The sequence below is a fragment of the Aythya marila genome (genome assembly GCF_965140915.1).
Source record: "Aythya marila genome assembly, chromosome: 31".
NCBI lineage: Eukaryota > Metazoa > Chordata > Aves > Anseriformes > Anatidae > Aythya > Aythya marila.
In genome coordinates, this window is record NC_139072.1 from 913,109 (window position 1) to 925,394 (window position 12,286).

General features: G+C 60.4%; 1 protein-coding gene across 1 annotated transcript in view; it reads left to right on the forward strand.

Annotated features, from left to right (window-relative positions):
* The window catches only part of LOC309888966 (lysine-specific demethylase 5C-like), a gene marked incomplete at its 5' end in the record, with an annotated part of 11,122 nt that extends 461 nt beyond the window's left edge, over positions 1–10,661 (forward strand). The window contains 8 exons of the mRNA XM_082781625.1: positions 725–1,021; positions 1,094–1,273; positions 1,359–1,496; positions 1,580–2,107; positions 3,279–3,336; positions 4,854–5,053; positions 8,151–8,357; positions 10,435–10,661. Of these exons, the coding sequence (XP_082637751.1) occupies positions 725–1,021; positions 1,094–1,273; positions 1,359–1,496; positions 1,580–2,107; positions 3,279–3,336; positions 4,854–5,053; positions 8,151–8,357; positions 10,435–10,443 (1,617 nt within the window). The 3' untranslated portion in view covers positions 10,444–10,661. The remainder of the gene's footprint in view (positions 1–724; positions 1,022–1,093; positions 1,274–1,358; positions 1,497–1,579; positions 2,108–3,278; positions 3,337–4,853; positions 5,054–8,150; positions 8,358–10,434) is intronic.
* Positions 10,662–12,286: the final 1,625 nt, after the last annotated feature.

Consider the following 12,286-nt stretch of genomic DNA (forward strand, 5'->3'; position numbering starts at 1 on the left):
GGAATTAAGGGGCTGGGGGGGGTCCCTGTGTACTTTAAGGGGGTCCTGGTATCCCCCAGGGGGAATTAAGGGGCTGGGAGGGGTCCCTTGTGTCCCTCGAGGGGGTCTTTGGGTTTTGGGAGGGGGAATTAAGGGGCTGAGGGGTCCCTAAGTACCTTGAGGGGGTCCCTGTATCTCCCAGGAGAACCTTTGGGTTTTGGGAGGGGTTCCTAAGTCCCCCAGGAGGACCTTTAGGTTTTGGGAGGGGGGAATTAAGGGGTTGGGGGGGGTCCCTGTGTCCTTTAAGGGGGTCCTGGTATCCCTCAGGGGGGCCTTTGGGTTTTGGGAGGGGGAATTAAAGAGCTGGGGGGGGGGTCCCTGTGTCCCTTGAGGGGGTCTTTGGGTTTTGGGAGGGGGAATTAAGGGGCTGGGGGGGGTCCCTGTGTCCCTCGAGGGGGTCTTTGGGTTTTGGGAGGGGATGTTAAGGGGTTGGGGGGGGTCCCTGTGTACTTTAAGGGGGTCCCTGTGTCCCCCAGGGGGACCTTTGGGTTTTGGGAGGGGGAATTAAAGAGCTGGGGGGGGTCCCTGTGTCCCTTGAGGGGGTCTTTGGGTTTTGGGAGGAGGAATTAAGGGGTTGGGGTGGTCCCTATATCCCCCAGGGGGCTCCCATACCCCCAGGGGGGCTTTTAGGTTTTAGGAGGGGCAATTAAGGATCTGGGGGGGGGGGTCCCTGTGCCCTTTTTAGGGATTAAAGCATCCGGGAACCCTCCCCACATCCCTTAGGGGGGCGAGGTTTAAAGGGTCTGGGGCTCATCTCCCTCCGCTCCTGGGGTCGGCAAAGCCACGTTCGGGATCTGGGGGGGTCCCTCACCCCCTCCTCTTATTTCCAACCCCCCCCCCCAGGCAAAAACACCCCCCGGCCACCCTGGCAGCCATCATCAAGGAGGCTGAGAACATCCCAGCCCTGCTGCCCAACATCCAAGCCCTCAAAGAGGCTTTGGCCAAAGCTCGCGCCTGGATCGCCGACGTGGAGGAGATCCAGGTGAGCCCCTTGCCCCCCTCCCCGTGCTTTTTTATCACTTTGGGAGGGGGCTTATCACGTTTTCCCCCCCAGAACGGAGACCACTACCCCTGCCTGGACGATTTGGAGGGGTTGGTGGCCGTGGGTCGGGACCTCCCGGTGCGTTTGGAGGAGCTGCGGCAGCTGGAGGTGCAAGTGGGCACGGCGCACTCGTGGCGAGACAAAGCCTCCCGCACCTTCCTCAAGAAAAACTCCTGCTACACCCTGCTGGAGGTGGGCGACAGCACCCCCCAGGGCACCAAAAGAAGCACGGGGACCTCGCCGTGAACCCTATTTCCTCGTTTTTCCCCCCAAAAAGGTGCTGTGTCCCTGCGCCGACGCCGGCTCCGACAGCAGCAAGCGGCTCAAGTGGCGGCAGGAGCAGCCGGGGCTCTACAAGCTGGACGCGGAGAGTTTGGGGTTGTCAGCGCAGGATCTCCGCGACCCCGGCGCCGTGGTGAGGGGTTGGACGAGACCCTAAGCACCCCGTAATCCTTCCCGGCTTGGTTTTCACCCCGTTTTTCCCTTTTTTATCCCAAGATCGTGGCGTTCAAGGAAGGCGAGCAGAAGGAGAAGGAGGGCATGCTGCGCCTGCGCCACGCCAACTCCCAAAAACCCGCGCCGCCCGCGCCCGGCCCCGGACCCCCTTCTTGCGTCTGCGGCCAACCCCCGACCCTCGGCATGCTCCAGTGCCAGCTCTGCCGGGACTGGTTTCACGCCTCCTGCGTGGTTTGGCCCCGTTTGGGCTCCCAAAAACCCTCGGCCCCGTGGTGGGAGTGGGACGCCAAATTTTTGTGCCCGCTCTGCCAACGCTCGCGCCGGCCCCGGTTGGAAACCATCCTGGCTTTGCTGGTGGCCCTCCAAAAATTACCGGTGAGGTTGCCCGAGGGAGAAGCCCTCCAGTGCTTGACCGAGCGGGCTATCACTTGGCAGGACCGTGCTCGCCAGCTCCTGGCCTCCCCCGAGCTGGCGGCCCCCCTGGAGCGTTTGGGGGCCCTGCGGCACCACCGGCTGCACGGCGACGGCGCCGGGGCGCTGAGGGAGGCCAGCCGCAACGAGCAGCCCAAGGTGGGTGGGGTTTTTTTTGGGGGAAAAAAGGGGGTTTTGGGGCGGTTTGGGTGGGTTTTGGGGCGGGTTGGGGGCTGGTGGGGGCATGGTGGGATTCTTTGGGGCGGCTGGAGGGGCTTTTGGGGCGGCTGGAGGGGCTTTTGGGGCGGCTGGGGGGGGGTTTGGGGCGCCTGGGGGGGGGTTTGGGGTGGCTGGAGGGGCGCCTGGGGGGCGGTTTGGGGCAGCTGGAGGGTCTTTTGGGGCGGCTGGGGGGGCTTTTGGGGTGCCTAGGGGGGCTTTTGGGGCGGCTGGGGGGGGTTTTGGGGTGGCTGGAGGGGGTTTTGGGGCACCTGGGGGGGCTTTTGGGGTGGCTGGGGGGGGGTTTGGGGTAGTTGGAGGGGGTTTTGGGGCGGCTGGGGGGGTTTTGGGGCGGCTGGGGGGGGGTTTGGGTGGCTGGAGGGGCTTTTGGGGTGGCAGAGGGATGCTTTTAGGGGCAGTGGGGGACCCTTTGGGGTGGCTGAGGGGGCTTTTGGGGCGGCTGGAGGGGCTTTTGGGGCGCCTGGGGGGGCTTTTGGGGCGGCTGGGGGGGGGTTGGGGCGGCTGGAGGGGCTTTTGGGGCGGCTGGGGGGGGTTTGGGGCGCCTGGGGGGGCTTTTGGGGTGGCTGGAGGGGCTTTTGGGGTGGCTGGAGGGGGTTTTTGGGGCGGCTGGGGGGGGTTTGGGGGTGGCTGGGGGAGCTTTTGGGGCGGCTGGGGGGGCTTTTGGGGTGGCAGAGGGATGCTTTTAGGGGCAGTGGGGGACCCTTTGGGGCGCCTGGGGGGGGTTTTGGGGCGCCTGGGGGGGGTTTTGGGGCGGCTGGGGGGGCTTTTGGGGAACTGTGGAGGTGGTTTTTGGGGAGGTGTGGAGGTGGTTTTGGGGTGACGGGCTTTTAGGGGCAGTAGGGCACCTTTGGGGTGCCTGGGGGGGCTTTTGGGGGCAGCCAGATGAGGTTTTGGGGTGGCAGAGGGATGCTTTTGGGGTGAGGGGCTTTTAGGGGCAGTGGGGGACCCTTTGGGGTGGCGGGGAGGGGCTTTTGGGGCAGCTTTGGGGGCGGTTGCGGGGTTTTGGGGCCGGTTGCGGGGTTTTGGGGCCGGTTGCGGGGTTTTGGGGTGCACAACACCCCTCTCCCTGACCCTTTTTGTCCCCCCCCCCAAGGTCTCGGTGGAGAACGGTGACGCCCCCAGCCCGGAGAAGAACGGCCCGCTGCCCTCGGGTGAGTGGGGGGACATTTGGGGGGGGGGCTGTAGGGGATCCCGGGGGATCTATGGGATCCCAAAGGATCCCATGGAAGCCCCGTGAGGCCCGGGACCCCCCCATATCACCCCCGTTCCCTTCCCTAAGTGGTGGCCCCAATGTCCTCGTGGTGGCCCCATATCCTCGTGTCCCCCCCCCTCGTGACACGGTGTCCTCGGGGTGGCCCCCCACGTCCTTGGGGTGGCCCCAAAACATCCCCGGGGTGGCCCCCAAGTCCTCGTGGTGACCCCCAACACTTTTGGGGTGGCCCCCGTGTCCTGATTGTGGTCCCTAGTGTTATTGGGGTGACCCCCATGTTCTCAGGGTGTCCCCACTGTTCTTGGGGTGTCCCCAAACATTCCTGTGGTGGCCCCAATGTTCTTGGGGTGTCCCCAACATCCTCGGGGTAGCCCCAAACATTCCTGTGGTGGTCCCTAACATCCTCGTGGTGGCCCCAATGTTCTTGGGGTGGCCCCAAACATTCCTGTGGTTGTCCCTAACGTTCTCGGGGTGGCCCCTAGGGTTCTTGGGGTGCCCCCCATGTCCTAACTGTGGTCCCCAATGTTCTCGGGGTGGTCCCCAAACATTCTTGTGGTTGTCCCTAATGTTCTTGGGGTGTCCCCAAATGTCCTTGGGGTAGCCCCAAACATTCCTGTGGTGGTCCCTAATGTTCTTGGGGTGGCCCCAGGATTCTCGGGGTGTCCCCTACATTCTTGGGGCGCCCCCCATGTCCTAAACGTGGTCCCCAGTGTTCTCGGGGTGGTCCCCAAACATTCCTGTGGTGGTCCCTAACATCCTCGTGGTGGCCCCAAACATTCCTGTGGTTGTCCCTAATGTTCTTGGGGTGGCCCCAGGATTCTTGGGGTGTCCCCTATATTCTCGGGGCGCCCCCCATGTCCTAAATGTGGTCCCCAATGTTCTCGGGGTGGTCCCCAAACGTCCTTGGGGTAGCCCCAAACATTCCTGTGGTGGCCCCAATGTTCTTGGGGTGGCCCCAAACATTCCTGTGGTGGTCCCTAATGTTCTTGGGGTGGCCCCAGGGTTCTTGGGGCGTCCCCTACATTCTCGGGGCGCCCCCCATGTCCTAAACGTGGTCCCCAATGTTCTCGGGGTGGTCCCCAAACGTCCTTGGGGTAGCCCCAAACATTCCTGTGGTGGCCCCAATGTTCTTGGGGTGGCCCCAAACGTTCTTGTGGTTGTCCCTAATGTTCTTGGGGTGGCCCCAGGATTCTTGGGGTGTCCCCTACATTCTCGGGGCGTCCCCTATATTCTCGGGGTGCCCCCCATGTCCTAAATGTGGTCCCCAATGTCCTCGGGGTAGCCCCAAACATTCCTGTGGTGGTCCCAAACGTCCTCGTGGTGGCCCATAACCTTCTCGGGGTGGCCCCCAGGGTTCTTGGGGTGGCCCCAGGATTCTTGGGGTATCCCCTACATTCTCGGGGCGTCCCCTATATTCTCGGGACGCCCCCCCACGTGCCGCCGTGTCCCCCCCCGCAGAGCTGGAGGCGTTGAGCGCGGCGCTGCCCCGGCTGCAGGGCCCGGTGCTGGAGCTGGCCGAGGGCGCGCGGCGGCCGCTGGAGGAGCTGATGATGGAGGGCGACCTCCTGGAGGTGACCCTGGACGAGGCCCAGAGCATCTGGCGCCTGCTGCAGGCCGCCCGCCCGCCCCCCCTCGGCCTCTTCCGCCTCCTCCTCGAGGTACGGCAACCCCAAAATCCCCCCCGGGTACCCCAAAACTCCTCCAGATGCCCCAAGCCCTCAATAACCCCAAATCACCCCAGAAACCCCAAAAGCCCAACCCCCCTCGGCCTCTTCCACCTCCTCCTCGAGGTACGGGAACCCCCAAATCCACCCCAGATGCCCCGAAACTCCCCCAGATGCCCCAAGCCCTCAATAACCCCAAATCACCCCAGAAACCCTAAAAGCCCGCCTCCTCCTCGAGGTACGGGAACCCCAAAATCCCCCCCAGATGCCCCAAAACACCTCCAGGCACCCCAAGCCCTCAATAACCCCAAATCACCCCAGAAACCCCAAAAGCCCGCTCCCCCTTGGCCTCCTCCTCGAGTATGGGAACCCCAAAACCCCAAATCACCCCAGAAACCCCAAAAGCTCGCTCCCCCTCGGCCTCCTCCTCGAGGTACGGGAACCCCAAAATCCCCCCCGGGTACCCCAAAACTCCCCCAGACGCCCCGAAACTCCCCCAGACGCCCCAAGTCCTCAATAACCCAAAATCATCCCAGAAACCCTAAAAGCCCGCCTCTTCCTCGAGGTATGGGAACCCCAAAACCCCAAATCACCCCAGAAACCCCAAAAGCCCGCCTCCTCCTCAAGGTATGGGAACCCCAAAACCCCAAATCACCCCAGGAACCCCAAAAGCTCGCTCCCCCTCGGCCTCCTCCTCGAGGTACGAGAACCCCAAAATCCCCCCAAGCCCCCAATAACCCCAAATCACCCCAGAAACCCCAAATCACCCCAGAAACCCCAAAAGCCCGCCTCCTCCTCGAGGTACGGGAACCCCAAAACCCCTCCAGACACCCCAAGCCCTCAATAACGCAAAATCACCCCAGAAACCCCAAAAGCTCACTCCCCCTCGGCCTCCTCCTCGAGGTACGGGAACCCCAAAACTCTCCCAGACACCCCAAAACTCCTCCAGGCACCCCAAGCCCTCAATAACCCCAAATCACCCCAATAACCCCAAATCACCCCAGAAACCCTAAAAGCCCGCCTCCTCCTCGAGGTACGGGAACCCCAAAATCTCCTCCAGACACCCCAAAACTCCTCCAGATGCCCCAAACCCCAAATCACCCCAGAAAGCCCAAATCACCACAGAAACCCCAAATCCTGCCCCCCCTCGGCCTCTTCCGCCTCCTCCTCGAGGTACGGGAACCCTAAAATCCCCCCCGGGTACCCCAAAACTCCTCCAGGCAACCCAAAACTCCCCCAGTCACACCAAGCCCCCAGTAACCCCAAATCACCCCAGAAACCCTAAAAGCCCGCCTCCTCCTCGAGGTACGGGAACCCCAAAATCCCCCCCAGATGCCCCAAAACACCTCCAGGCACCCCAAGCCCTCAATAACCCCAAATCACCCCAGAAACCCCAAAAGCCCGCTCCCCCTTGGCCTCCTCCTCGAGTATGGGAACCCCAAAACCCCAAATCACCCCAGAAACCCCAAAAGCTCGCTCCCCCTCGGCCTCCTCCTCGAGGTACGGGAACCCCGAAATCCCCCCCGGGTACCCCAAAACACCTCCAGACACCCCGAAACTCCCCCAGATGCCCCAAGCCCTCAATAACCCCAAATCACCCCGGAAATCCCAAATCACCCCAGAAATCCCAAAAGCCCGCCCCCCCTCGGCCTCTTCCACCTCCTCCTCGAGGTACGGCAACCCCAAAATCCCCCCCGGCTACCCCAAAACTCTCCCAGACACCCCGAAACTCCCCCAGATGCCCCAAGCCCTCCATAACCCAAAATCACCCCAGAAACCCTAAAAGCCCGCCTCCTCCTCGAGGTATGGGAACCCCAAAACTCCTCCAGGCACACCAAGCCCTCAATAACCCCAAATCACCCCGGAAATCCCAAATCACCCCAGAAACCCCAAATCCCGCCCCCCCTCGGCCTCTTCCGCCTCCTCCTCGAGGTACGGCAACCCCAAAATCCCCCCCGGGTACCCCAAAACTCCCCCAGATGCCCCAAGCCCTCAATAACCCCAAATCACCCCAGAAACCCTAAAAGCCCGCCTCCTCCTCGAGGTATGGGAACCCCAAAACCCCAAATCACCTCAGAAACCCCAAAAGCCTGCCTCCTCCTCGAGGTACGGGAACCCCAAAATCCCCCCCGGGTACCCCAAAACTCCTCCAGACACCCCAAGCCCTCAATAACCCCAAATCACCCCAGAAATTTATTTGGGGACCCCAAACCCACTCCTTATCCCCCCCCCTTCCTCAAGCTGACCCCAAATCCCTCAGGGACCCCAAATCCCATTCCTTATTCCCTGTCTTCCACAAGGGGGGGGGGGGCCCAAATTTTCTTGGGGACCCCAAACCCATTCCCTATCCTCTCCTTTCCTCAAAATGACCCCAAAACCCCCAGGGACCCCAAATCATATTCCCTATTCCTCCCCCCCTCCATTTAGGGACCCCAAATCCCCCCCCCCCCCCCTAAATCTTTATTGGGGGGGGGCCCAAATTAACCCTATTATTTCCCCTATTATCCCCCCCCCCCATTTAGGGACCCCAAATCCCCCCCTTTTCCCCCCCCCCTCCATTTAGAGACCCCAAATCCTCCCCCACACCCCTAAATCTTTATTGGGGGGGGCCCACAAATTAACCCTATTATTTCCCCTATTATCCCCCCCCCACCCCTAAATCTTTACGGGGGGGCCCAAATTAACCCTATTATTTCCCCTATTATCCCCCCCCACCCCTAAATCTTTCCGGGGGGGCCCAAATTAACCCTATTATTTCCCCTATTATCCCCCCCCTCCATTTAGGGACCCCAAATCCCCCCCTTTTCCCCCCCCCCTTCCATTTAGAGACCCCAAATCCCCCCCCCCACCCCTAAATCTTTATTGGGGGGGGGCCCAAATTAACCCTATTATTTCCCCTATTATCCCCCCCCCCCATTTAGGGACCCCAAACCCCCCCTTTCCCCCCCCCCCTCCATTTAGGGACCCCAAATCCCCCCCTTTCCCCCCCCCCCCCCTCCATTTAGGGACCCCAAATCCCCCCCCCCCCACCCCTAAATCTTTCCGGGGGGGGGCCCCAAATTAACCCTATTATTATTTCCCCCCCCCCCAGCTGGAGCAGGCGGAGCGGCGGGGGGCACGGGGTCGGGGTCGGGACCCCGAAAAACGCCGCAAGCGCCGGGGGGGGGAGCGGGGCGATGCCCCCCCCCTGGCCAAGGAGGAGCTGGAGCCAAAGAGGAGCAGGGGGCCAGAGGGGGGGGGAGGGGCCCCCCCCCCCCCCCGGGACAGCCCCCCCCCCGGCCCCCACGCCACGGGGGGGGTGAGTGACCCCTTTTTTTTTTTTTGGGGGGGGGGGGGGACGGTGTAATTAATTAATTGGGGGGTTAATTAATTGGGGGGGGGTCCTAGGGGGCTATGGGGTGAGTGGGGAGGGGGATCAAAATATTTTTTTTGGGGGGGGGGGCGGTGTAATTAATTAATTGGGGGGGTTAATTAATTGGGGGGGGTCCTAGGGGGCTATGGGGGGACTGGGGGGGGGGACTCTAATATCCGGGGGGGGCCCTTATGTCCGGGGGGGGGGGGGCGGGTAATTAATTAATTGGGGGGTTAATTAATTGGGGGGGGGTCCTAGGGGGCTATGGGGGGACTGGGGGGGGCCCTAATATCCGGGGGGGGGCACTGGGATTAAATGGGGGGGGTCCTGGGGGGATTTGTGGGGAAGGGGACCAAAATATTTTGGGGGGGGGGACCAAAACTTTTTTGGGGGGTCATTAAAGGGTTTTGGGGTATGGGGGGGGTCCTTAAAGGGTTTTGGGGTATGGGGGGGGTCCTTAGGGGATTTTGGGGGGGATTTATTTGGGGGGGGGGAAGAGGAGACCCCCACTATTATGGAGGGGGGGTCAGGGGGATATCAGGGATGCCCCTTTCATTTGGGGGGGGGGTCATTAATGGGTTTTGGGGTATGGGGGGGGGTCCTTAGGTGATTTTGGGGGGGATTTATTTGGGGGGGGGGAAGAGGAGACCCCCACTATCATGGGGGGGGGGGGCAAGGGGAATTTGGGGGTCATGGGGGGGTATCAGGGATGCCCCTTTCATTGGGGGGGGGGTCATTAATGGGTTTTGGGGTTTGGGGGGGGGTCCTTAAAGGGTTTTGGGGTTGGGGGGGGGTCCTTAGGGGATTTTGGGGGGGGATTTATTTGGGGGGGGGGAAGAGGAGACCCCCGCTATCATGGGGGGGTATCAGGGATGCCCCTTTCATTGGGGGGGGGGGTCCTTAAAGGGTTTTGGGGTATGGGGGGGGTCCTTAAAGGGTTTTGGGGTTTGGTGGGGGGGTCCTTAGGGGATTTTGGGGTGTATTTATTTGGGGGGGGGGAAGAGGAGATCCCCACTATCATGGGGGCATATCAGGGATGCCCCTTTCATTGGGGGGGGTCATTAATGGGTTTTAGGGTATGGGGGGAGTCCTTAAAGGGTTTTGGGGTATGGGGGGGTCCTTAGGGGATTTTTGGGGTGTATTGGGGGGGATTTATTTGGGGGGGGGGAAGAGGAGATCCCCACTATCATGGGGGCATATAAGGGATGCCCCTTTCATTGGGGGGGGGGGTCATTAATGGGTTTTAGGGTATGGGGGGAGTCCTTAAAGGGTTTTGGGGTCTGGGGGGGGGTCCTTAGGTGATTTTGGGGGGGATTTATTTGGGGGGGGGGGGAGAGGAGACCCCCATTATAATGGGGGGGGGCGCAAGGGGAATTTGGGGGTCATGGGGGGGTATCAGGGATGCCCCTTTCATTGGGGGGGGGGGTCATTAATGGGTTTTGAGGTTTGGGGGGGTCCTTAAAGGGTTTTGGGGTTTGGGGGGGGTCCTTAGGGGATTTTGGGGTGTATTTATTTGGGGGGGGGGGAAGAGGAGACCCCCATTATAATGGGGGGGGGGGCAAGGGGAATTTGGGGGTCATGGGGGGGTATCAGGGATGCCCCTTTCATTGGGGGGGGGGGTCATTAAAGGGTTTTGGGGTATGGGGGGTCCTTAAAGGGTTTTGGGGTATGGGGGGGGTCCTTAGGGGATTTTTGGGGTGTATTGGGGGGGATTTATTTGGGGGGGGGGAAGAGGAGATCCCCACTATCATGGGGGCATATAAGGGATGCCCCTTTCATTGGGGGGGGGTCATTAATGGGTTTTGGGGTCTGGGGGGGTCCTTAGGGGATTTTGGGGGGGATTTATTTGGGGGGGGGGGAAGAGGAGACCCCCACTATCATTGGGGGGGGGGTCCTTAAAGGGTTTTGGGGTATGGGGGGGGTCCTTAAAGGGTTTTGGGGTTTGGTGGGGGGGTCCTTAGGGGATTTTTGGGGTGTATTTGTGTGGGGGGGCCACACTACATGAGTGTGCCCCCCCCCCCAGGCCTCGTGACGCGGAGCCCCCACCTCGGATGGATGCGCCTGAAGGCAGTGGGGGGGGGGGGACACACACCAGGAGGCCGTGCCCCCCCCCACCCCAAAAAAAAACCCACAAAAACACAAAAACAAACCCCATTGTGCCCCCCCCACACCCGGAGCGCCCCCCCCCCGCCCCGCGCTGTAATTATTTGAGTTGATTTCTTTTGTATTGTTCCTGGGGGGGGGGGGGGGGACATAAAAAAAAAAGGGGGCCCGGGACCCCCCCCCACCTCCCTCTAAGCTCCGGGGGGGGGGCACAACCAGCACAGCAGGGCCCAGGACCCCCCCCTTAACCCCCCCCCCCTCCTCGCGCCGGGTTTTTTATAGGAATTGGGGGATTTGGGGGGGGTTTGGTGAGGGGGGGGGGGGGATATGAGGTGGGGGGGCGGCTTCTGGGCCCCCCCCCGCCCCCCTCGCCGACACTACCGGTCTCGGGCTCTTTGTAGCGGGGGGGGGGCCGGGGGGCCTTATTTTATTGTATTATGATTTTTTTTTATTATTATTAAACTTTGGAGGCTAAAAAACGAGGCTGGTTTAAGGGGGGGGGGGGGGAGGAGAGGGGGCTGCGCACGTCCTCACCTCACGGCGGCTGGGTTGAAATGAGCAGTGCGCATGCGCGGAGGGCGCCGGGGCGCAGGAGCTTCCCCCATTGGGCGCAGCTCCTGCCAATTAGCGCCGCCTCCGCCAATGGGCGTGCGGGGAGGGGGCGGGGCGAGGGGCGGGTGGCGGCGGCGGCGCGAGGCGGCTTCGTGTGGGGAAAAGCGTCGTTTCTGAGGTAAAACTCTCTTTTTTGAGGCAAAATCTCCTCTCCCGAGGTTAAAAAGCCCCTTTCCGAGGTTTAAAAAACGTTTTCTGAGGTAGAGCAGCCCTTTACTGAGGTAAACCTTCCCTTTTTTTGAGGTTAAACCCTCCCTGAGGCGCCCCGCCGCCATTTCCTGAGGTAAAACTCCCCGTTTCTGAGGTAAACCCTTCGGTTCTTGAGGTAAAAATTCGCCCCGTGAGGTAAAATGACTTTTTTTTTGAGGTTAACACCCCCCCAACCCCTCATTCTGGGGCTAACCACCCTTTTTGGGGTAGCCTCCCTCATTTTCTGAGGTAAAACTTTTCTTTAATGAGACGAAACAACAACTGAGGTTAAAAAAACACTTTTTTTTCGTGTAAAACTACATTTTCTGAGGTAAAACCGCCTCATTTTTAACATAAAACCCATTTTTTTCTCTGCGATAACCCCCCCGTTCTCTAGTTTAAAAAAATCTGAGGTAAAACCCTTGTGGTATTTTGTTTGTTTGTTTTGTTTGTTTTTTGTTTGTTTGTTTTTGTTTGGTTGGTTTTTTTTTTTTGTTTGTTTGTTTTTTGTTTTTGTTTTTTTTTCAGTTAAAACACCTCTTTCCTATAACTTCTTAAAACTATAGAAATACCCCTTTATGAGGTACCCTTTTTTTTTTTTGCCATGCCCCCCACTCCTTTACCCCCCCCTTTTCTTAACCAACCCTTATTTTCCTCATACCCCACCCTTTCCCAGATACCCCCTCCTTTTTACAACCCCACTACCTTTTGCCATACCCCCCCTGTTTCTTCAGATTCCCCCCCATTTACGACCTCCCCCCTTTTTCACCACACCCCCCCCATTTTTTAATTGACCTCACCTTTTCCCTACCCCCCTCTTTCCACGATACCCCCCAATTTTTGAACCAACCCTCATTTTTACCACACCCCCACCCTCTCCACTCCCTCCTTAACCCCTTCCCAACACCTTAGGGCCCCCCCCCAACACCTTAGGTCCCCCCCCAGCCAATTTAGGGTCCCCCCCTGTAAAT